Below are 22,579 nucleotides of genomic sequence, written 5' to 3' on the forward strand. Positions count from 1 at the left end.
CTCTGTCTCTGTCTTTCCCTCTCTCTGTCTCTGTCTTTCCCTCTCTCTGTCCCTGTCTCTCTCTCCAGAGGTATCAGTCTCTCTCTCTCTCTCTCCAGAGTTATCAGTCTCTCTCTCTCTCTCTCTCTCTCCAGAGGTATCAGTCTCTCTCTCTCTCCAGAGTTATCAGTCTCTCTCTCTCTCTCTCCAGAGGTATCAGTCTCTCTCTCTCTCTCTCTCTCTCTCCAGAGTTATCAGTCTCTCTCTCTCTCTCTCTCTCTCTCCAGAGGTATCAGTCTCTCTCTCTCTCCAGAGTTATCAGTCTCTCTCTCTCTCTCTCCAGAGGTATCAGTCTCTCTCTCTCTCTCTCTCTCTCTCCAGAGTTATCAGTCTCTCTCTCTCTCTCTCTCTCTCTCCAGAGTTATCAGTCTCTCTCTCTCTCTCTCTCTCTCCAGAGGTATCAGTCTCTCTCTCTCTCCAGAGTTATCAGTCTCTCTCTCTCTCTCTCTCTCTCTCCAGAGTTATCAGTCTCTCTCTCTCTCTCTCTCTCTCTCTCCAGAGGTATCAGTCTCTCTCCAGTATCAGTGTATCTTCAGACTTACCCAGCATCGTTGTCCGTCCTCTTCAGTACTTTGGAGATGTGAGTAAGACTGTGTCTGAACTGAGAGAGAAACTAGAAGACTTCCTTAAAGGAGAATGGACCAAGATCTCCACTACAGGTGTGTTGAAAACAATAAGAACATCAACTTTAGACCATTGAAAGTTCCCTACTAGTCATATACATGTGGAATATGGTCTGATGATAACATTCCCTCTCTCTGTCAATGTGTTTGTGTGTCTGTAGTGAATATAGTGGATGTTGTACTGCCTCCAGAGCCCAAGACCAGAGAACAGTTGTTACAATGTGAGTCTCTTTATTGTGAAGTAACTAACAGTCTCTTTTTACTGACACTCCTAACAATCCCTCTAGAAATATATAGCAATAGTAGATCTAATCAAAGACTGGGTATCTATCTGACTCCTCATATTTCTCTGATTTGATCTCTGCTGTGCTCTAATCAAAGACAGGGTAGATACAGTATCTGACTTAACTTATTGTTCTGACTCCCCTCATTGGTCTCTGCTCTTCTCCCAGATTCCTGTCAGCTCACACTGGACCCAAACACAGCATACACACTCCTCTCTCTGTCTGAAGGGAACAGAAAGGTGACCAATACAGGCCAAGTCCAACCATATCCTGACCATCCAGACAGATTCACCAACTGGTGTCAGGTTCTGTGTAGAGAGGGTCTGTCTGGACGCTGTTACTGGGAGGTGGAGAGGACTGGTTATGTTGTTACAGCAGTCTCATATAAAGACATCAGCAGAACAGGTAATGGTGGTCGATTTGGATTCAATAACAAGTCCTGGAGTTTAAAGTGCTATAGAGGTGGTTATTGGTTCAGTCACAATAATGTTGTGACTAAAGTATCAGGCCCTCAGTCCTCCAGAGTAGGAGTGTACCTGGATCACAAGGCAGGTACTCTGTCCTTCTACAGTGTCTCTGACACAATGACCCTCCTCCACAGAGTCCAGACCACATTCACTCAGCCCCTCTATCCTGGGTTTGGGATCTATTATAATGGTACTGCTGAGCTGGTTAAACTGTAGTAGGGTCCACATAGATACTAGTCATGCTGGTGTAGTCTATAGCTGAGCTGGTTAAACTGTAGTAGGGTCCACATAGATACTAGTCATGCTGGTGTAGTCTATAGCTGAGCTGGTTAAACTGTAGTAGGGTCCACATAGATACTAGTCATGCTGGTGTAGTCTATAGCTGAGCTGGTTAAACTGTAGTAGGGTCCACATAGATACTAGTCATGCTGGTGTAGTCTATAGCTGAGCTGGTTAAACTGTAGTAGGGTCCACATAGATACTAGTCATGCTGGTGTAGTCTATAGCTGAGCTGGTTAAACTGTAGTAGGGTCCACATAGATACTAGTCATGCTGGTGTAGTCTATAGCTGAGCTGGTTAAACTGTAGTAGGGTCCACATAGATACTAGTCATGCTGGTGTAGTCTATAGCTGAGCTGGTTAAACTGTAGTAGGGTCCACATAAATACTAGTCATGCTGGTGTAGTCTATAGCTGAGCTGGTTAAACTGTAGTAGGGTCCATATAGATACTAGTCATGCTGGTGTAGTCTATAGCTGAGCTGGTTAAACTGTAGTAGGGTCCACATAGATACTAGTCATGCTGGTGTAGTCTATAGCTGAGCTGGTTAAACTGTAGTAGGTCCACATAGATACTAGTCATGTTGGTGTAGTCTATAGCTGAGCTGGTTAAACTGTAGTAGGGTCTACATAGATACTAGTCATGCTGGTGTAGTCTATAGCTGAGCTGGTTAAACTGTAGTAGGGTCCACATAGATACTAGTCATGCTGGTGTAGTCTATAGCTGAGCTGGTTAAACTGTAGTAGGGTCCACATAGATACTAGTCATGCTGGTGTAGTCTATAGCTGAGCTGGTTAAACTGTAGTAGGGTCCACATAGATACTAGTCATGCTGGTGTAGTCTATAGCTGAGCTGGTTAAACTGTAGTAGGGTCCACATAGATACTAGTCATGCTGGTGTAGTCTGTAGCTGAGCTGGTTAAACTGTAGTAGGGTCCACATAGATACTAGTCATGCTGGTGTAGTCTATAGCTGAGCTGGTTAAACTGTAGTAGGGTCCACATAGATACTAGTCATGCTGGTGTAGTCTATAGCTGAGCTGGTTAAACTGTAGTAGGGTCCACATAGATACTAGTCATGCTGGTGTAGTCTATAGCTGAGCTGGTTAAACTGTAGTAGGGTCCACATAGATACTAGTCATGCTGGTGTAGTCTATAGCTGAGCTGGTTAAACTGTAGTAGGGTCCACATAGATACTAGTCATGCTGGTGTAGTCTATAGCTGAGCTGGTTAAACTGTAGTAGGGTCCACATAGATACTAGTCATGCTGGTGTAGTCTATAGCTGAGCTGGTTAAACTGTAGTAGGGTCCACATAGATACTAGTCATGCTGGTGTAGTCTATAGCTGAGCTGGTTAAACTGTAGTAGGGTCCACATAGATACTAGTCATGCTGGTGTAGTCTATAGCTGAGCTGGTTAAACTGTAGTAGGGTCCACATAGATACTAGTCATGTTGGTGTAGTCTATAGCTGAGCTGGTTAAACTGTAAACTGATTTGTTATTAATTAAAATTCAATACAATGTTTTAATCTTGTACATTTCCATGAATCATGATGTCTGGTGTTGATGTATATTGGTTGTCATTCAGAACCATTGATATGTTTTCTCAGTTGGTTCTCTGTCTCTATGTAATTCTCCTCAGTATCATTGATCAGCTTGTTGGCTCGGTCCTAATTGATGTGTTCTCTGTCACCTGGAGCTGCATGGAAAATGGTCCAGGAACTAAAGGACAATTCAGGACTAGTCAGCCCACTACAAGCTGGTATCACTTACTTTCTACTAAACTATATGGTCTGGTTTCCCAGACACAGATGAATCCTAGTCCTGGACTAAACAGTATGTTCAATGTAGATGTCCAGGAAACCGGCCCTAAATGTGTCATCTTTCATCCTCCCATACTGCTCAGTCCAGCAACATTAAACCTGTCCAGCAGGTGGTGCTGTTGACCAAACAATAAAACCAGCAGATATCTTGACTTGCCACTCAGTATATCAGTAATGTTCAGAATAGTACTTTAATATCATTGGAGATTGATGGTCTTTTTAATCCACTATCCAGAGTCAGGAACAGATGAAGTTAGGTCTGCTACTGTTCAGTGATTAAATATGATTTATGGTGATGGGAAATAATAAAAAACACTCAACTTCATCTAGTAATAGTTTTCCTTTGTTATTTATTCCAAGGTGTGTCTTTAACTTGTAAATGTATTGTGTGGAGGTGAGCTAGTGGTGTGGCTGATAGAATAGAATGAAAAGGGAGGAGGGGAGGGGAAATGGGCAGATATATCAGACAGATGAGGGAGAGAGAGATTTTCATCCAGGAGTTGGTGTCTCTGTTCCAAATAGCTCCCTATTCCCTGCGTAGTGCACTAGGCTTCTTATAACCAGGTCTAAAGTAGTGTTCTAGATGTTAGATGGTTTCTCCCTGTCATTACAACATGACAATATGGTCATGACTTTAGTGGTTTCCTCCCCCTTTGTTTTTAGTGTTATTTTGTTATGTGTGTTGTCAGGGTTGTTCCTCTGTGTTCCTCATTGAAAATCCATTAACAATGAATCACAAACTAATTATATTCCAGTTGTGTTTCGACAACTTGATGTCTGACGTCCCCCAGTTCTGTTCAGACCCATTGAACTGGGTCACATTCTGAATGGTGACTTGTATTGATAGTCCATACTGGACCTGACTGTGGTTAACCAGACTTGAGGGGTTCTGATCACATATTCCCTCATCTCCACAACTTCACCTGATGTTCTCTCTGTGTGTGTGTGTCTGTGTGTGTGTGTGTGTGTCTGTGTGTGTGTCTGTGTGTGTGTGTGTGTGTGTGTGTGTGTGTGTGTGTAGAAAGCAGACAACCTCAATCTGGTTTCATTCCTGTAGTTATCAGAACACATGGGGTGTGTAACAATTATCTCTCCTTTCTAAGTGTGAACTTGTCCACTTCCCTTCATGGATTTAAAGGAAATTACTGGTTTATGTAAACTCCCTCTACCCCATGTCAACACCAATCCAATGCTTTTACATTTGTGAGGAGTAGAGAAGGAAAGCTACATTTCACACCTCTTAGTACAAACTCAAAACATGAAGCCCTCTCTAAGGAGCCCTCAGAGAGGTGGACATCAGAGAGATGGAGGCAGGCGGCAGGGAACTGTTGTATCTAATGAAGTCCGGTCCATCGTCGTTGATCATGTGGTCAACAGAGGTCTTACCATGACAGAGGCCGACACATTAGTTCACCCCAATCTGAAAAGATCAACCGGCAAATTCCATCATGAGAACATTTCACTAAGAAAAGCGGTAAGTCAGCAGGATGTGAACTATGCTTTACCTTTACAGGAAATGACATATTGTAATGCATGTCAACATGTTCCAGGATTGTTCCAGTAGGATCTATTGACAGTAAACTCTGTTCTACCCTCAGAATAGACAGAAGACCCCATGGTGGTGGTCGTGTGCTGACTGACCAGCAGGAGAGGACAGTGGAGGAAATGGTGAGGGACAGGAATGATATACTGACCAGCAGGAGAGGACAGTGGAGGAAATGGTGAGGGACAGGAATGATATACTGACCAGCAGGAGAGGACAGTGGAGGAAATGGTGAGGGACAGGAATGATATACTGACCAACAGGAGAGGACAGTGGAGGAAATGGTGAGGGACAGGACTGATATACTGACCAGCAGGAGAGGACAGTGGAGGAAATGGTGAGGGACAGGAATGATATACTGACCAGCAGGAGAGGACAGTGGAGGAAATGGTGAGGGACAGGAATGATATACTGACCAGCAGGAGAGGACAGTGGAGGAAATGGTGAGGGACAGGAATGATATACTGAACAGCAGGAGAGGATAGTGGAGGAAATGGTGAGGGACAGGAATGATATACTGACCAGCAGGAGAGGACAGTGGAGGAAATGGTGAGGGACAGGAATGATATACTGACCAGCAGGAGAGGACAGTGGAGGAAATGGTGAGGGACAGGAATTATATACTGACCAGCAGGAGAGGACAGTGGAGGAAATGGTGAGGGACAGGAATGATATACTGACCAGCAGGAGAGGACAGTGGAGGAAATGGTGAGGGACAGGAATGATATACTGACCAGCAGGAGAGGACAGTGGAGGAAATGGTGAGGGACAGGAATGATATACTGACCAGAGGGAGAGGACAGTGGAGGAAATGGTGAGGGACAGGAATGACATACAGCTGTCTGAAATAAATCAGGCCAATGAGGAGAACGAAGACACCTTTGCCAACGTGGCGTCCATCATCCTGCCTTTTGAAGAGGCAGCAGGTGTCTATGAAACACATTTACCTGGTGCCTCTGAGAAACAACGACCAGGTGAAACAGCTGCAGGCCGAGTTATTATTATTGGGGTGGCAGGTAGCGTGGTGGTTAGAGCGTTGGGCCGTGCGGCAGGTAGAGTGGTGGTTAGAGCCTTGGGCCGTGTGGCAGGTAGCGTAGTGGTTAGAGCGTTGGGCCGTGTGGCAGGTAGCGTAGTGGTTAGAGCGTTGGGCCGTGTGGCAGGTAGCGTAGTGGTTAGAGCGTTGGGCAGGTAGCGTAGTGGTTAGAGCGTTGGGCCGTGTGGCAGGTAGCGTAGTGGTTAGAGCGTTGGGCCGTGTGGCAGGTAGCGTAGTGGTTAGAGCGTTGGGCCGTGTGGCAGGTAGCGTGGTGGTAAGAGCGTTGGGCCGTGTGGCAGGTAACGTAGTGGTTAGAGCGTTGGGCCGTGCGGCAGGAAGCGTGGTGGTTAGAGCGTTGGGCCGTGTGGCAGGTAACGTAGTGGTTAGAGCGTTGGGCCGTGTGGCAGGTAGCGTAATGGTTAGAGCGTTGGGCCGTGCGGCAGGTAGCGTGGTGGTTAGAGCGTTGGGCCGTGTGGCAGGTAACGTAGTGGTTAGAGCGTTGGGCCGTGCGGCAGGTAGCGTAATGGTTAGAGCGTTGGGCCGTGCGGCAGGTAGCGTGGTGGTTAGAGCGTTGGGCCGTGCGGCAGGTAGCGTGGTGGTTAGAGCGTTGGGCCGTGTGGCAGGTAGCGTGGTGGTTAGAGCGTTGGGCCGTGCGGCAGGTAGCGTGGTGGTTAGAGCGTTGGGCCGTGTGGCAGGTAGCGTTCTGGTAAGAGCGTTGGGCCGTGTGGCAGGTAGCGTAATGGTTAGAGCGTTGGGCCGTGTGGCAGGTAGCGTGGTGGTAAGAGCGTTGGGCCGTGCGGCAGGTAGCGTAATGGTTAGAGCGTTGGGCCGTGTGGCAGGTAGCGTGGTGGTAAGAGCGTTGGGCCGTGTGGCAGGTAGCGTAGTGGTAAGAGCGTTGGGCCGTGCGGCAGGTAGCGTGGTGGTTAGAGCGTTGGGCCGTGTGGCAGGTAGCGTGGTGGTAAGAGCGTTGGGCCGTGTGGCAGGTAGCGTGGTGGTTAGAGAGTTGGGCCGTGCTGAAGGTAGCGTGGTGGTAAGAGCGTTGGGCCGTGCTGCAGGTAGCGTAGTGGTTAGAGCGTTGGGCCGTGCTGCAGGTAGCGTAGTGGTTAGAGCGTTGGGCCGTGCTGCAGGTAGCGTAGTGGTTAGAGCGTTGGGCCGTGCTGCAGGTAGCGTAGTGGTTAGAGCGTTGGGCCGTGCTGCAGGTAGCGTAGTGGTTAGAGCGTTGGGCCGTGTGGCAGGTAGCGTAGTGGTTAGAGCGTTGGGCCGTGCGGCAGGTAGCGTAGTGGTTAGAGCGTTGGTCCGTGTGGCAGGTAGCGCAGTGGTTAGAGCGTTGGGCCGTGTGGCAGGTAGCGTAGTGGTTAGAGTGTTGGGCCGTGTGGCAGGTAACGTAGTGGTTAGAGCGTTGTTGTTTGATTGAATGTTGTTTGATCGAATCCCCGAGCTGACAAGGTAGAAATCTGTTGTTCTTCCCCTGAACAAGACAGTTAACCCACTGTTCCCCTGAACAAGACAGTTAACCCACTGTTCCCCTGAACAAGGCAGTTAACCCACTGTTCCCCTGAACAAGGCATTTAACCCACTGTTCCCCTGAACAAGGCAGTTAACCCACTGTTCCCCTGAACAAGGCATTTAACCCACTGTTCCCCTGAACAAGGCAGTTAACCCACTGTTCCCCTGAACAAGGCAGTTAACCCACTGTTCCCCTGAACAAGGCAGTTAACCCACTGTTCCCCTGAACAAGGCAGTTAACCCACTGTTCCCCTGAACAAGGCAGTTAACCCACTGTTCCCCTGAACAAGGCAGTTAACCCCACTGTTCCCCTGAACAAGGCAGTTAACCCACTGTTCCCCTGAACAAGGCAGTTAACCCACTGTTCCCCTGAACAAGGCAGTTAACCCACTGTTCCCCTGAACAAGGCAGTTAACCCACTGTTCCCCTGAACAAGGCAGTTAACCCACTGTTCCCCTGAACAAGGCAGTTAACCCACTGTTCCCCTGAACAAGGCAGGTAACCCAACTGTTCACCTGAACAAGGCAGCTAACCCACTGTTCCCCTGAACAAGGCAGCTAACCCACTGTTCCCCTGAACAAGGCAGTTAACCCACTGTTCCCCTGAACAAGGCAGTTAACCCCACTGTTCCCCTGAACAAGGCAGCTAAACCACTGTTCCCCTGAACAAGGCAGTTTACCCACTGTTCCCCTGAACACGACAGTTAACCCACTGTTCCCCTGAACAAGTCAGTTAACCCACTGTTCCCCTGAACAAGTCAGTTAACCCACTGTTCCCCTGAACAAGGCAGTTAACCCACTGTTCCCCTGAACAAGGCAGTTAACCCCACTGTTCCCCTGAACAAGGCAGCTAAACCACTGTTCCCCTGAACAAGGCAGTTAACCCACTGTTCCCCTGAACAAGGCAGTTAACCCCACTGTTCCCCTGAACAAGGCAGCCAACCCACTGTTCCCCTGAACAAGGCAGTTAACCCCACTGTTCCCCTGAACAAGGCAGTTAACCCCACTGTTCCCCTGAACAAGTCAGTTAACCCACTGTTCCCCTGAACAAGGCAGTTAACCCACTGTTCCCCTGAACAAGGCAGTTAACCCACTGTTCCCCTGAACAAGGCAGTTAACCCCACTGTTCCCCTGAACAAGGCAGTTAACCCACTGTTCCCCTGAACAAGGCAGTTAACCCACTGTTCCCCTGAACAAGGCAGTTAACCCACTGTTCCCCTGAACAAGGCAGTTAACCCACTGTTCCCCTGAACAAGGCAGTTAACCCACTGTTCCCCTGAACAAGGCAGTTAACCCACTGTTCCCCTGAACAAGGCAGGTAACCCAACTGTTCACCTGAACAAGGCAGCTAACCCACTGTTCCCCTGAACAAGGCAGCTAACCCACTGTTCCCCTGAACAAGGCAGTTAACCCACTGTTCCCCTGAACAAGGCAGTTAACCCCACTGTTCCCCTGAACAAGGCAGCTAAACCACTGTTCCCCTGAACAAGGCAGTTTACCCACTGTTCCCCTGAACACGACAGTTAACCCACTGTTCCCCTGAACAAGTCAGTTAACCCACTGTTCCCCTGAACAAGTCAGTTAACCCACTGTTCCCCTGAACAAGGCAGTTAACCCACTGTTCCCCTGAACAAGGCAGTTAACCCCACTGTTCCCCTGAACAAGGCAGCTAAACCACTGTTCCCCTGAACAAGGCAGTTAACCCACTGTTCCCCTGAACAAGGCAGTTAACCCCACTGTTCCCCTGAACAAGGCAGCCAACCCACTGTTCCCCTGAACAAGGCAGTTAACCCCACTGTTCCCCTGAACAAGGCAGTTAACCCCACTGTTCCCCTGAACAAGTCAGTTAACCCCACTGTTCCCCTGAACAAGGCAGCTAACCCACTGTTCCCCTGAACAAGACAGTTAACCCCACTGTTCCCCTGAACAAGGCAGTTAACCCCACTGTTCCCCTGAACAAGGCAGTTAACCCCACTGTTCCCCTGAACAAGGCAGTTAACCCCACTGTTCCCCTGAACAAGGCAGTTAACCCACTGTTCCCCTGAACAAGGCAGTTAACCCACTGTTCCCCTGAACAAGGCAGTTAACCCCCTGTTCCCCTGAACAAGGCAGCCAACCCAATGTTCCCCTGAACAAGGCAGTTAACCCCACTGTTCCCCTGAACAAGGCAGTTAACCCCACTGTTCCCCTGAACAAGACAGTTAACCCACTGTTCCCCTGAACAAGACAGTTAACCCCACTGTTCCCCTGAACAAGGCAGTTAAGCCACTGTTCCCCTGAACAAGGCAGTTAACCCACTGTTCCCCTGAACAAGGCAGCCAACCCAATGTTCCCCTGAACAAGGCAGTTAACCCCACTGTTCCCCTGAACAAGGAAGTTAACCCCCTGTTCCCCTGAACAAGGCAGCCAACCCAATGTTCCCCTGAACAAGGCAGCCAACCCAATGTTCCCCTGAACAAGGCAGTTAACCCCACTGTTCCCCTGAACAAGGCAGTTAACCCCACTGTTCCCCTGAACAAGACAGTTAACCCACTGTTCCCCTGAACAAGACAGTTAACCCCACTGTTCCCCTGAACAAGGCAGTAAACCCACTGTTCCCCTGAACAAAGCAGTTAACCCCACTGTTCCCCTGAACAAGGCAGTTAAGCCACTGTTCCCCTGAACAAGGCAGTTAACCCACTGTTCCCCTGAACAAAGCAGTTAACCCCACTGTTCCCCTGAACAAAGCAGTTAACCCCACTGTTCCCCTGAACAAGGCAGTTAACCCCACTGTTCCCCTGAACAAGACAGTTAACCCCACTGTTCCCCTGAACAAGGCAGTTAACCCCACTGTTCCCCTGAACAAGGCAGTTAACCCCACTGTTCCCCTGAACAAGGCAGTTAACCCCACTGTTCCCCTGAACAAGGCAGTTAACCCACTGTTCCCCTGAACAAGGCAGTTAACCCACTGTTCCCCTGAACAAGGCAGTTAACCCCCTGTTCCCCTGAACAAGGCAGCCAACCCAATGTTCCCCTGAACAAGGCAGTTAACCCCACTGTTCCCCTGAACAAGGCAGTTAACCCCACTGTTCCCCTGAACAAGACAGTTAACCCACTGTTCCCCTGAACAAGACAGTTAACCCCACTGTTCCCCTGAACAAGGCAGTTAAGCCACTGTTCCCCTGAACAAGGCAGTTAACCCACTGTTCCCCTGAACAAGGCAGCCAACCCAATGTTCCCCTGAACAAGGCAGTTAACCCCACTGTTCCCCTGAACAAGGAAGTTAACCCCCTGTTCCCCTGAACAAGGCAGCCAACCCAATGTTCCCCTGAACAAGGCAGCCAACCCAATGTTCCCCTGAACAAGGCAGTTAACCCCACTGTTCCCCTGAACAAGGCAGTTAACCCCACTGTTCCCCTGAACAAGACAGTTAACCCACTGTTCCCCTGAACAAGACAGTTAACCCCACTGTTCCCCTGAACAAGGCAGTAAACCCACTGTTCCCCTGAACAAAGCAGTTAACCCCACTGTTCCCCTGAACAAGGCAGTTAAGCCACTGTTCCCCTGAACAAGGCAGTTAACCCACTGTTCCCCTGAACAAAGCAGTTAACCCCACTGTTCCCCTGAACAAAGCAGTTAACCCCACTGTTCCCCTGAACAAGGCAGTTAACCCCACTGTTCCCCTGAACAAGGCAGCCAACCCAATGTTCCCCTGAACAAGGCAGTTAACCCCACTGTTCCCCTGAACAAGGCAGTTAACCCCACTGTTCCCCTGAACAAGACAGTTAACCCACTGTTCCCCTGAACAAGACAGTTAACCCCACTGTTCCCCTGAACAAGGCAGTAAACCCACTGTTCCCCTGAACAAAGCAGTTAACCCCACTGTTCCCCTGAACAAGGCAGTTAAGCCACTGTTCCCCTGAACAAGGCAGTTAACCCACTGTTCCCCTGAACAAAGCAGTTAACCCACTGTTCCGAGAAACAAAGCAGTTAACCCCACTGTTCCCCTGAACAAGGCAGCCAACCCACTGTTCCCCTGAACAAGGCAGCCAACCCACTGTTCCCCTGAACAAGGCAGTTAACCCACTGTTCCCCTGAACAAAGCAGTTAACCCCACTGTTCCCCTGAACAAGGCAGTTAACCCCATTGTTCCCCTGAACAAGGCAGTTAACCCACTGTTCCCCTGAACAAAGCAGTTAACCCCACTGTTCCCCTGATCAAGGCAGTTAACCCACTGTTCCCCTGAACAAGACAGTTAACCCACTGTTCCCCTGAACAAGGCAGATAACCCACTGTTCCCCTGAACAAGGTAGTTAACCCACTGTTCCCCTGAACAAGACAGTTAACCCACTGTTCCCCTGAACAAGGCAGTTAACTCACTGTTCCCCTGAACAAGACAGTTAACCCACTGTTCCCCTGAACAAAGCAGTTAACCCCACTGTTCCCCTGAACAAGGCAGTTAACCCCACTGTTCCCCTGAACAAGACAGTTAACCCACTGTTCCCCTGAACAAGACAGTTAACCCACTGTTCCCCTGAACAAAGCAGTTAACCCCACTGTTCCCCTGAACAAGGCAGTTAAGCCACTGTTCCCCTGAACAAGGCAGTTAAGCCACTGTTCCCCTGAACAAGGCAGTTAAGCCACTGTTCCCCTGAACAAGGCAGTTAACCCACTGTTCCCCTGAACAAGGCAGTTAACCCACTGTTCCTCTGAACAAGGCAGTTAACCCACTGTTCCCCTGAACAAAGCAGTTAACCCCACTGTTCCCCTGAACAAGGCAGTTAACCCCACTGTTCCCCTGAACAAGGCAGTTAACTCCACTGTTCCCCTGAACAAGGCAGCTAACCCACTGTTCCCCTGAACAAGGCAGTTAACCCACTGTTCCCCTGAACAAGGCAGTTAACCCACTGTTCCCCTGAACAAGGCAGTTTACCCACTGTTCCCCTGAACAAGGCAGTTTACCCACTGTTCCCCTGAACAAGGCAGTTTACCCACTGTTCCCCTGAACAAGGCAGTTAACCCCACTGTTCCCCTGAGCAAGGCAGTTAACCCACTGTTCCCCTGAACAAGGCAGTTAACCCACTGTTCCGAGAAACAAAGCAGTTAACCCCACTGTTCCCCTGAACAAGGCAGCCAACCCACTGTTCCCCTGAACAAGGCAGTTAACCCCACTGTTCCCCTAAACAAGGCAGTTAACCCCACTGTTCCCCTGAACAAGACAGTTAACCCACTGTTCCCCTGAACACGACAGTTAACCCCACTGTTCCCCTGAACAAGGCAGTAAACCCACTGTTCCCCTGAACAAGGCAGTTAACCCACTGTTCCCCTGAACAAGGCAGTTAACCCACTGTTCCCCTGAACAAGGCAGTTAACCCCACTGTTCCCCTGAACAAGGCAGTTAACCCACTGTTCCCCTGAACAAGACAGTTAACCCACTGTTCCCCTGAACTAGGCAGCTAACCCACTGTTCCCCTGAACAAGACAGTTAACCCACTGTTCCCCTGAACAAGACAGTTAACCCACTGTTCCCCTGAACAAGGCAGTTAACCTCACTGTTCCCCTGAACAAGGCAGTTAACCCCACTGTTCCCCTGAACAAGGCAGTTAACCCACTGTTCCCCTGAACAAGGCAGTTAACCCACTGTTCCCCTGAACAAGACAGTTAACCCCACTGTTCCCCTGAACAAGACAGTTAACCCCACTGTTCCCCTGAACAAGGCAGTTAACCCCACTGTTCCCCTGAACAAGACAGTTAACCCACTGTTCCCCTGAACAAGACAGTTAACCCACTGTTCCCCTGAACAAGGCAGTTAACTCACTGTTCCCCTGAACAAGGCAGTTATCCCACTGTTCCCCTGAACAAGGCAGTTAACCCACTGTTCCCCTGAACAAGGCAGTTAACCCACTGTTCCCCTGAACAAGGCAGTTAACCCCACTGTTCCCCTGAACAAGACAGTTAACCCACTGTTCCCCTGAACAAGGCAGTTAACCCCACTGTTCCCCTGAACAAGATAGTTAACCCCACTGTTCCCCTGAACAAGACAGTTAACCCACTGTTCCCCTGAACAAGGCAGTTAACCCCACTGTTCCCCTGAACAAGACAGTTAACCCACTGTTCCCCTGAACAAGACAGTTAACCCACTGTTCCCCTGAACAAGGCAGTTAACCCACTGTTCCCCTGAACAAGACAGTTAACCCACTGTTCCCCTGAACAAGATAGTTAACCCCACTGTTCCCCTGAACAAGGCAGTTAACCCACTGTTCCCCTGAACAAGGCAGTTAACCCCACTGTTCCCCTGAACAAGATAGTTAACCCCACTGTTCCCCTGAACAAGATAGTTAACCCCACTGTTCCCCTGAACAAGACAGTTAACCCCACTGTTCCCCTGAACAAGGCAGTTAACCCCACTGTTCCCCTGAACAAGACAGTTAACCCACTGTTCCCCTGAACAAGACAGTTAACCCACTGTTCCCCTGAACAAGACAGTTAACCCACTGTTCCCCAGTAGGCCGTCATTGGAAATGAGAATTTGTTCTTAACTGACTTGCTGAGTTAAATGAAGGTAAACAAGTATTATTAAATGTACATTCTACTTCACAACATCATATTGGAACTGTAAAAACAACGAACTATGAGGACGTTCACTGTGATGTGATTCAGAATGTTGTTCCAAATGGTCAAGACATGCTTGATCAAATGAATGTTGTTTATTTTCATTAATGTAACTTGTTTCATTTAATTTATTATATTTGCACCTATGTTGCAATTATATCTAAAAAATACAACAAATAATTACATTGTAGAGGACGTCTCCATTGTAGAGGACGTCTCCATTGTAGAGGACGTCTCCGTTGTAGAGGACGTCTCCATTGTAGAGGACGTCTCCATTGTAGAGGACGTCTCCATTGTAGAGGACGTCTCCATTGTAGAGGACGTCTCCATTGTTGAGGACGTCTCCGTTGTAGAGGACGTCTCCATTGTAGAGGACGTCTCCATTGTAGAGGACGTCTCCATTGTAGAGGACGTCTCCATTGTAGAGGACGTCTCCATTGTAGAGGACGTCACCATTGTAGAGGACGTCACCATTGTAGAGGACGTCTCCATTGTAGAGGACGTCTCCATTGTAGAGGACGTCTCCATTGTAGAGGACGTCTCCATTGTAGAAGACGTCACCGTTGTTGAGGACGTCACCATTGATCACACCTTTGCTTCCACATTGGATAGATATTCTATAAATCTGATGACTGTGGGGTCACCGTGATCTGATTACTGTGGGGTCACCGTGATCTGATTACTGCGGGGTCACCGTGATCTGATTACTGTGGGGTCACCGTGTCACTCTGGGGTCACCGTGATCTGATTACTGTGGGGTCACCGTGTCACTCTGGGGTCACCGTGATCTGATTACTGTGGGGTCACCGTGATCTGATTACTGTGGGGTCACCGTGATCTGATTACTGTGGGGTCACCGTGATCTGATTACTGCGGGGTCACCGTGATCTGATTACTGTGGGGTCACCGGGATCTGATTACTGTGGGGTCACCGTGTCACTCTGGGGTCACCGTGATCTGATTTCACAGTTAAACAATCTATTAATTACACCGATCCTTCACATGATACACCTGACCAGCAGTAGGGGCACACGGGTAAGTGGTTTCTCTTACTTAATTCATAGAACACCATGAAAAACGTGCCCAAAGTAAACAGCCTATTTCTCAGGACCAGATGCTAGAATATGCATATAATTGACAGCTTAGGATAGGAAACACTCTAAAGTTTCCAAAAGTGTCAAAATATTGTCTGTGAGTATAACATAACTGATATTGCAGGCTAAACCCTGAGGAAAATCCAATCAGGAAGTGCATCTTATTTTGAAACCGTTGTGCTCCTATGTATCCCTATTGGCCATTGAAAGGGATATCAACCAGATTCCTTTTTCTACGTATTCCATAAGGTGTCTACGTCTCTTGGACGTAGTTTAATTTACGTATTTGAAAAACACCTTGAGGATTGATTATAAAAAACGTTTGCCATGTTTCTGTCGATATTGTGGATATAATTTTGAATTTTTTTTTCGGCGTTGTCGTGACCGCTATTTCCGGTGGATTTCTCAACATAATGCTACCAACAAACGGAGGTATTTTGGGTATAAAAATAATCTTTAGGAACAAAAGGAACATTTGCTGTCTAACTGGGAGTCTCGTGAGTGAAAACATCCGAAGATCATCAAAGGTAAACGATTAATTTGATTGCTTTTCTGATTTTCGTGACCAAGCTTCCTGCTGCTAGCTGGACATAATGCTATGCTAGGCTATCGATAAACTTACACAAACGCTTGTCTTGCTTTGGCTGTAAAGCATAATTTCAAAATCGGAGATGACAGGGTGATTAACTATATTTCACTTGTGATTTCATGAATATGAATATTTTCTAGTAATATTTTTTGACCGTTGTGCTATGCTAATTAGTGTAGTTGATGACAATTCTCCCGGATCCAAGAGGTTAATGGTTGGTCTCTCTCTCACCTTGTTTTACCAAGGCCAAATATCTTTGCAAGAGGTTTGTGTATTTTTGGACCTTTTCTTAGGGGTTCAATCCATGTCTGTTCAAAATATCCTATAAATTCTTTGCAATCTTTATTGATCGACACTGTTAGCATATTGCTTCTCTGGGAAAGTTAGCCCCAAAGCGAGTTTAAATACAATTTCTACATATTTCTTTTGGTTTTGTTGACCTCTATTCTGTCAGGGTCAAGATGTATACCTTCTCTGTCGTGATAGTCCTTGTCACGGTCGTCCTACTCTTCATCTGAAGAGGAGAGGCGAAAAGGATCAGAGGACCAATACGCGGCGTGGTAAGTGTCCATGGTCAATCTTTAATAAAGAAAGTAGTGAACACTGAACACTATACAAAACCAGTAAACAAAATAACAACCGTGAAGCTAATCATATGGACTGTGCTGAAACAAGCCATCAACATAGACAATCACCCACAAACAAACAGTGCAACCCAGGCTACCTAAGTATGATTCTCAATCAGAGACAACTAATGACACCTGCCTCTGATTGAGAACCATACTAGGCCGAAACATAGAAATGCCCCAAAAACATAGAAAAACAAACAGACTGCCCACCCAACTCACGCCCTGACCATACTAACTAAATACAAAACAAAGGAAATAAAGGTCAGAACGTGACAGTCCTGAATGTATTTGTCTTTGCTCTCCTGATCTGTGACCGATGCAGGGTAGCCTGATGCCATTTGCTTGCATCTCAAAAAGTTATTGATGTACCATTTTAAAAGAGTGTCTGATTTCCTGGAAAAGTTCCCCACTTCAAAGATTTTGGCCACACGATACCCCTCTCTAGAGCCTTAGAGAATTCAACTGTGACCCAAACCCCTGTCAGGGCTCTTTCTTGATCTGAATGATCGCAGGGCTGGTTGTTGTTTTCACTGCAGGTATGACAAAGGGCAAAGAAAAGTTTTCCTTGAGCTCCCTTGTAAGGCCGCACGGGCAGAAACAAACCCCGGGGAGGGTAAACAGTTGCTTTTATCAGACCAAAATAGTTTTGTGGTAAGTCAAAGTCACGGTGAATAATTTCCGGATAGCAAAAGGAACTCATTACATGAGGATAAAGGGATGTAAAATCTACATATCCTATTGTCTCGTCGGGTTGCGCTACATACCTCAATGTCAAAGCATTGGTACGGCCTCAATACAAAGCCTGTCGGGGTTCCAAGGGTTCTGGTGTGTCAAAGCTGGAAAGGAAAGCTCGAACATGAGGATCAGACTTTTTGAGTTCGGTCCACTCATGCTCCACATCACATTCCCTTTCAAACCATAAGTAACCTGTAAAGATTCCAAATTGTCTTGGAACTCCTGGTACATTTCCCAAAAAGTCTTCTGGGTTAGCCTTCTCCCCACTATTCACAGCATGTTGAAAAAAAATGTTTTTATCCTGGGCCAAGTACTCCAACCATTGAATGGACCCGCTAGAGTATGACTTGAATTGGCGTCGGTAGTTGTCAGGCGATGAATTGCTATAGAGGATGTAGGCAGATAGTGTGTACGATAGGTTTTCATGCATGCCGATGCAATAGTTGTACAACTCCAGGGGTCAATGCCGGCATCTTTGATTACCTCTTCTCTGAACCTGAAGCATCCGTCACGAAGTATATCCACATCGTTGTCACAGTTTGACTCCATCTCTTTATGGAAAGGTGTTATAATGAACTGTCTCATACCACGTCATGAATCTCTCTCCCTCTATGGGAGACATTTGATCACACCCATACATTTCGGGACTGGGATAAGATCCGATATAATGTAGATTCTCCTCAGATGTGAAGAAATGAGGAAACCAACCTTTCACAGAGTTTTCAAAACCCAAGGCCTCTGGCATTTGAGCCAATCTCATGGGTAAGAAACTTAAACTGTCAATGTATCTCTGGTTGAAGGCGGGGTCTAAAAAAACACAAGATTTTACTACCTTGAACTATGACCCTGGTTGAAGGCGGGGTCTAAAAAACACTAGATTTTACTACCTTGCGCTATGACACTGGGTGCAACGCCTTGTTGTATCAAGGGGTTCAGAAGAACATAGGAATCATAGGCTCTAGAATTGTAAGCGATAAACGTGAAGTTTCTGTACTGGGGTTTTCTAAAGTGTTTTTAGAGTCATGCACAATTGGGTGCATCTGCTGACCACTTTTCACCCTTGAAAGTCGTGGTAGATACAAAAATAGGCAAATTAACACCTGATTGCTGATTAGTTTCAAAATGATGAAACACATATTTCTCTGAATGTTCATCTTCAGCCAAGGGCTGAATATAACACTCGTGTGGCACTTCTTGAACCACTTCAGCGTCTCTGCTTTTCAAAGGCCCTTTACAGATTGGGCAGTGTATGATTCCACACACGTGAGGTTTAGGGCTGTCTATTTTAAGGTTGTAATTGCGATGGCATTTTGGACATTTCCTGTTAACGTCACAACTGCTTACAGATTTACATGCCATGTTTCAATTTTGTGTTTTTCGTAGCAGTAGGTTGAACGTGCGTTGACAATCTGCACAGGCTGTTAGGTTTAAGGGTTGCATCTGAAAATTTTCATCCTGACATACTCTGAACAGTTATAACGACAAGAGTTCCCCCCCTTTCAGGTGTAGCCGGTATGGCATGATGGACACATAAGGCGCTCCTAAAAACGCTGTGATGTTGGTAATAGCATAATAATGGGTGTTTTGCACATAAAAGTACAGAATCTGAGGATGAGGTTGTGGGCTGTTCTGGACTTTCAAGAGAGCTGAATTAGCTCTACTGTGGTACAAAACAACAATCTTGATGTTCAGAAAGTTTTCAAATGTGACAATGTCAGAGAAAGCCACAGCCTCCTGTATACCTAGACCCACTGCATTCTGGAGCTCCCTAGCCTTTTGTAAAGCCTCTAGATCAGTCACATCCAGGGTTGAGTAAATGTGATAGGCCTATTGCAAAGCATAACTGATTACCAGGATTGTGAACTTTTATGAGATATGCCCTTTTATTGTTTATGATTTCTGATTGCATGAGACTATCCAGTTTCCTTCTCTGACCCCCTCCGCCTCAGGGTTGACGTACAATTTGTGCAACGAGCTCTAGGGTCCTATCAGCTGTGATGGATGAATTAGATTGAACAAGTCGTTCCAGCAGGGCTATAAATTGTTCAAGATCTGCTTCGCCGTTGGGTAAAACAAGAGATACAGTGTTTTGCATACTATCTCCACAAATTTCATGTTGTAAGACATCACGAGGTTCTGCAAAATCTGTAGCCCTTTCTAGAAGTTCGCTCAGAGTATCCAATATCATAACATAAAAAACAACATAATCAAGGTTCTGATTCATCCCTGTGAAATTAAAAAACAGCATAATCAAGGTTCTGTTTCATCCCTGTGAAATTAAAAAACAGCATAATCAAGGTTCTGATTCGTCCCTGTGAAATTAAAAAACAGCATAATCAAGGATCTGATTCATCCCTGTGAAATTAAAAAACAGCATAATCAAGGATCTGATTCATCCCTGTGAAATTAAAAAACAGCATAATCAAGGTTCTGATTCGTCCCTGTGAAATTAAAAAACAGCATAATCAAGGTTCTGATTCATCCCTGTGAAATTAAAAAACAGCATAATCAAGGTTCTGATTCATCCCTGTGAAATTAAAAAACAGCATAATCAAGGTTCTGATTCGTCCCTGTGAAATTAAAAAACAGCCGACTCTCTGTATTGCTGTATTTATTTCTGTAAACAACACAAACACTATCAAAACCATCAACACTGATTTATTACACCATTTTCCAATTCCTCAAAAACATTGTGTGGTTGCTCAGACTCCTCGGACATGGGAGTTTAAGGAGGTGTGTGTGTGGCAGGGAGGGTGTTAAGGATGTTGTGCTCTCATTCATTTGGTTAATTAAGGATATGAGTTCTGCCGGTATCTGTGATAACAGCTTTTCAAGTGTCTGAATTATAGGTGGAGATGTCGGCCCTGTCTCATTCATTTGGTTAATTAAGGATATGAGTTCTGCCGGTATCTGTAATAACAGGTTTTCAAGTGTCTGAATTATAGGTGGAGATGTCGGCCCTGTCTCATTCATTTGGTTAATTAAGGATGTGAGTTCTGCCGGTATCTGTGATAACAGGTTTTCAAGTGTCTGAATTATAGGTGGAGATGTCGGCCCTGTCTCATTAATTTGGTTAATTACGGATATGTGTTCTTTTGGTATTCTGGAAGGATCCATGTTACATTTTTGAATCAGATTGTTGTTTAACAAGCTTTTATGCCAGAAGGATCTAGACTCTATTGACACATTAGAAAAGCAACCATTCGTTGGTGTAGCCGAACCTCTCTGGATTTTAAGAGCCATGTAAAAGGCTGTGAGAAACCTCTTGATCTACTTTAGGATCTGTTGTTTCTACCTCAGAATTGGCTGTATCAAGCTGTTTGGCCACCTCATACATCAACAAATCGTCTACCTCAGAATTGGCTGTATCAAGCTGTTTGGCCACCTCATACATCAACAAATCGTCTACCTCAGAATTGTTATTTACTAAAGCCTTGAAACTATCCGACTTCAATATTCACTCATATTTTACTATGTATGTCCTGGGCGCCGAATTCCTCCTCGACCACGTCCTCTCCACGTATTGGGCCTTCTGTGTTGGTATACGCCTGGGAGGACTCTGAAAGAAAAATATATACAAAATAGGGTATTAAAAATAAAATATATATTATATAAAAATTATATATTAACATATTAACAATATATAGTTAAATGAGCTGTGTTTTTTTTGACGCTGTTCTGAGGAATCCTGGATACCGCGCCCCTTTCTCGTCTGGCTTTGGAGATTCTGTTTGTATAGATATTGTCGGAGTCTGAAATTAAACATTAGTTGACATTGTTTTAACATATTCTATCAACAAATATATAATGGGGTCAAACTGTATCCATGTTCTTGAATCATTTTCAGACCAGGCGCCCCTCTCGGGCCTCGCTGATTCTGCGATGCATTTGTGCCAAAGTAGTGCGATGCGTCTTAGGGGCTAGATTATGTTTGATTGGCTGGAGGTTCCAGGGGGGTGTGTCTGTGTGTTAAAGCTGCTTGTGTTGTTTGGAGTTCTGGTAAAGACGTTCGTACAGAATGGTAGAATATCGTCTGTTTCTGTCACGAATCCCGTTTCCTGAGTCTGTTTTTTGCCTATGTTCTGTCCTGGAGTGTTTTTTCCAGCGTCCTGGAACGCACCCTGTCTGGTTGCCGGGCAATGTAGCCAGTTGGGGTTTCTGATTACCCGCACCTGTATCCCATCAGCTATCTGCACACCTGGTCCTGATCATCATCTCTCCTCTTCATAAGCCCGGACCTGACATCCATTCCCTGCCGGATCGTTAGCCATGAACAGTATGTTGTGCCAGAGTATCAGCCTCAAGTTGGATAGAATTTGTTTTGTTGTTTTTTTACGTATTGCTTGCCTTAAACTTACCTCCGTTTGTTTTGTCTTCAGTTACTCACCCGGATCATTTACCCCATTCCCGCCTGGTCGTCGGAGGATTCCGCTTCCCCATTGGATCCACCTATTTACTCCCATCAACTCACCACCCCTGCCCGCTACGCCACCTGGATATATCTAACCATTCACTTTCACTTGTAAATAAATATTCACCTTCTTCCTACTCTCCTTGTCCTGGTCTGCTTCTGGGTTCGATTTTGAAGAAACGTGACAGTTTCATTACCCTCGTTCAGAGGTAGAGTCCATAATGCTTCAGGTCTACTTGTTGGGGTTCCTCTGTAAATACAAGGTTATCTTTTGAAAATAGTGTACACACTTTTTGTTTTAGTGTGTAAATATTATTCTACATTTTATTTTTGAACTTACATCAGAAATAGCGTGATGAACCGGGATCTGTTTGCACCCTGGTTTCCTCATCTAATGTTGGATGATCCAAATCAATTCATCCCGGTAGCAGTTGTGCAAATGTCGGGTATCCTATAGACGATAAGGAAATCTGCTTTTGTACTGCCTCTCCTGAAAGGTGGAGATCCTTCCCTACTTGACAACTATCGTCCCATATCAAAAGGGTACTGGAGTCCTTAGTTAGTAGGCAGGTGAAGGCCTCCAAGAAAACAACTTATTTAATGGAATGCAGTCAGGCTTTAGGTCTGGACACAGCACTGTTTCAGCAACATGGAGGGTTTTACATGGATGCAGTCAGGCTTTAGGTCTGGCCACAGCACTGTTTCAGCTACATGGACGGTTTTAAATGACATCCACTGTGCTCTTGACAAGAAGTGTGTCTGTCTTTATTGATTTGTCGACGGCTTTTGACACTGTGGACCATGCTGTGTTAGTGCAAAGGTTAAAATGTTGTGTAATTACAGGTCATGATCTAGATTGGTTTATAAATTACCTATCAAATCATACACAATGTGTAATGGTGGATGGTTGTAAATCTGAGTCCATAGAGTTGTGCTC

At 46.4% G+C, this 22,579-nt stretch overlaps 2 protein-coding genes across 2 annotated transcripts in view; one reads left to right on the plus strand and one right to left on the minus strand.

Moving 5' to 3' along the window:
• Window positions 1-22,579, minus strand: part of LOC110515486 (E3 ubiquitin/ISG15 ligase TRIM25-like) — a 174,395-nt gene that overhangs the window by 60,360 nt on the left and 91,456 nt on the right. The window lies entirely within an intron of this gene.
• LOC118947086 (stonustoxin subunit beta-like) lies at window positions 829-1,733 on the plus strand (the record flags this gene model as incomplete). Its single annotated transcript, XM_036972213.1, has 2 exons — window positions 829-883; window positions 1,115-1,733. Coding segments are annotated over 2 exons (570 nt in total), but the record flags the coding sequence as incomplete, so codon positions are not given.

The sequence above is a fragment of the Oncorhynchus mykiss genome, unplaced genomic scaffold (genome assembly GCF_013265735.2).
Source record: "Oncorhynchus mykiss isolate Arlee unplaced genomic scaffold, USDA_OmykA_1.1 un_scaffold_121, whole genome shotgun sequence".
Taxonomy (NCBI): Eukaryota; Metazoa; Chordata; class Actinopteri; order Salmoniformes; family Salmonidae; genus Oncorhynchus; species Oncorhynchus mykiss.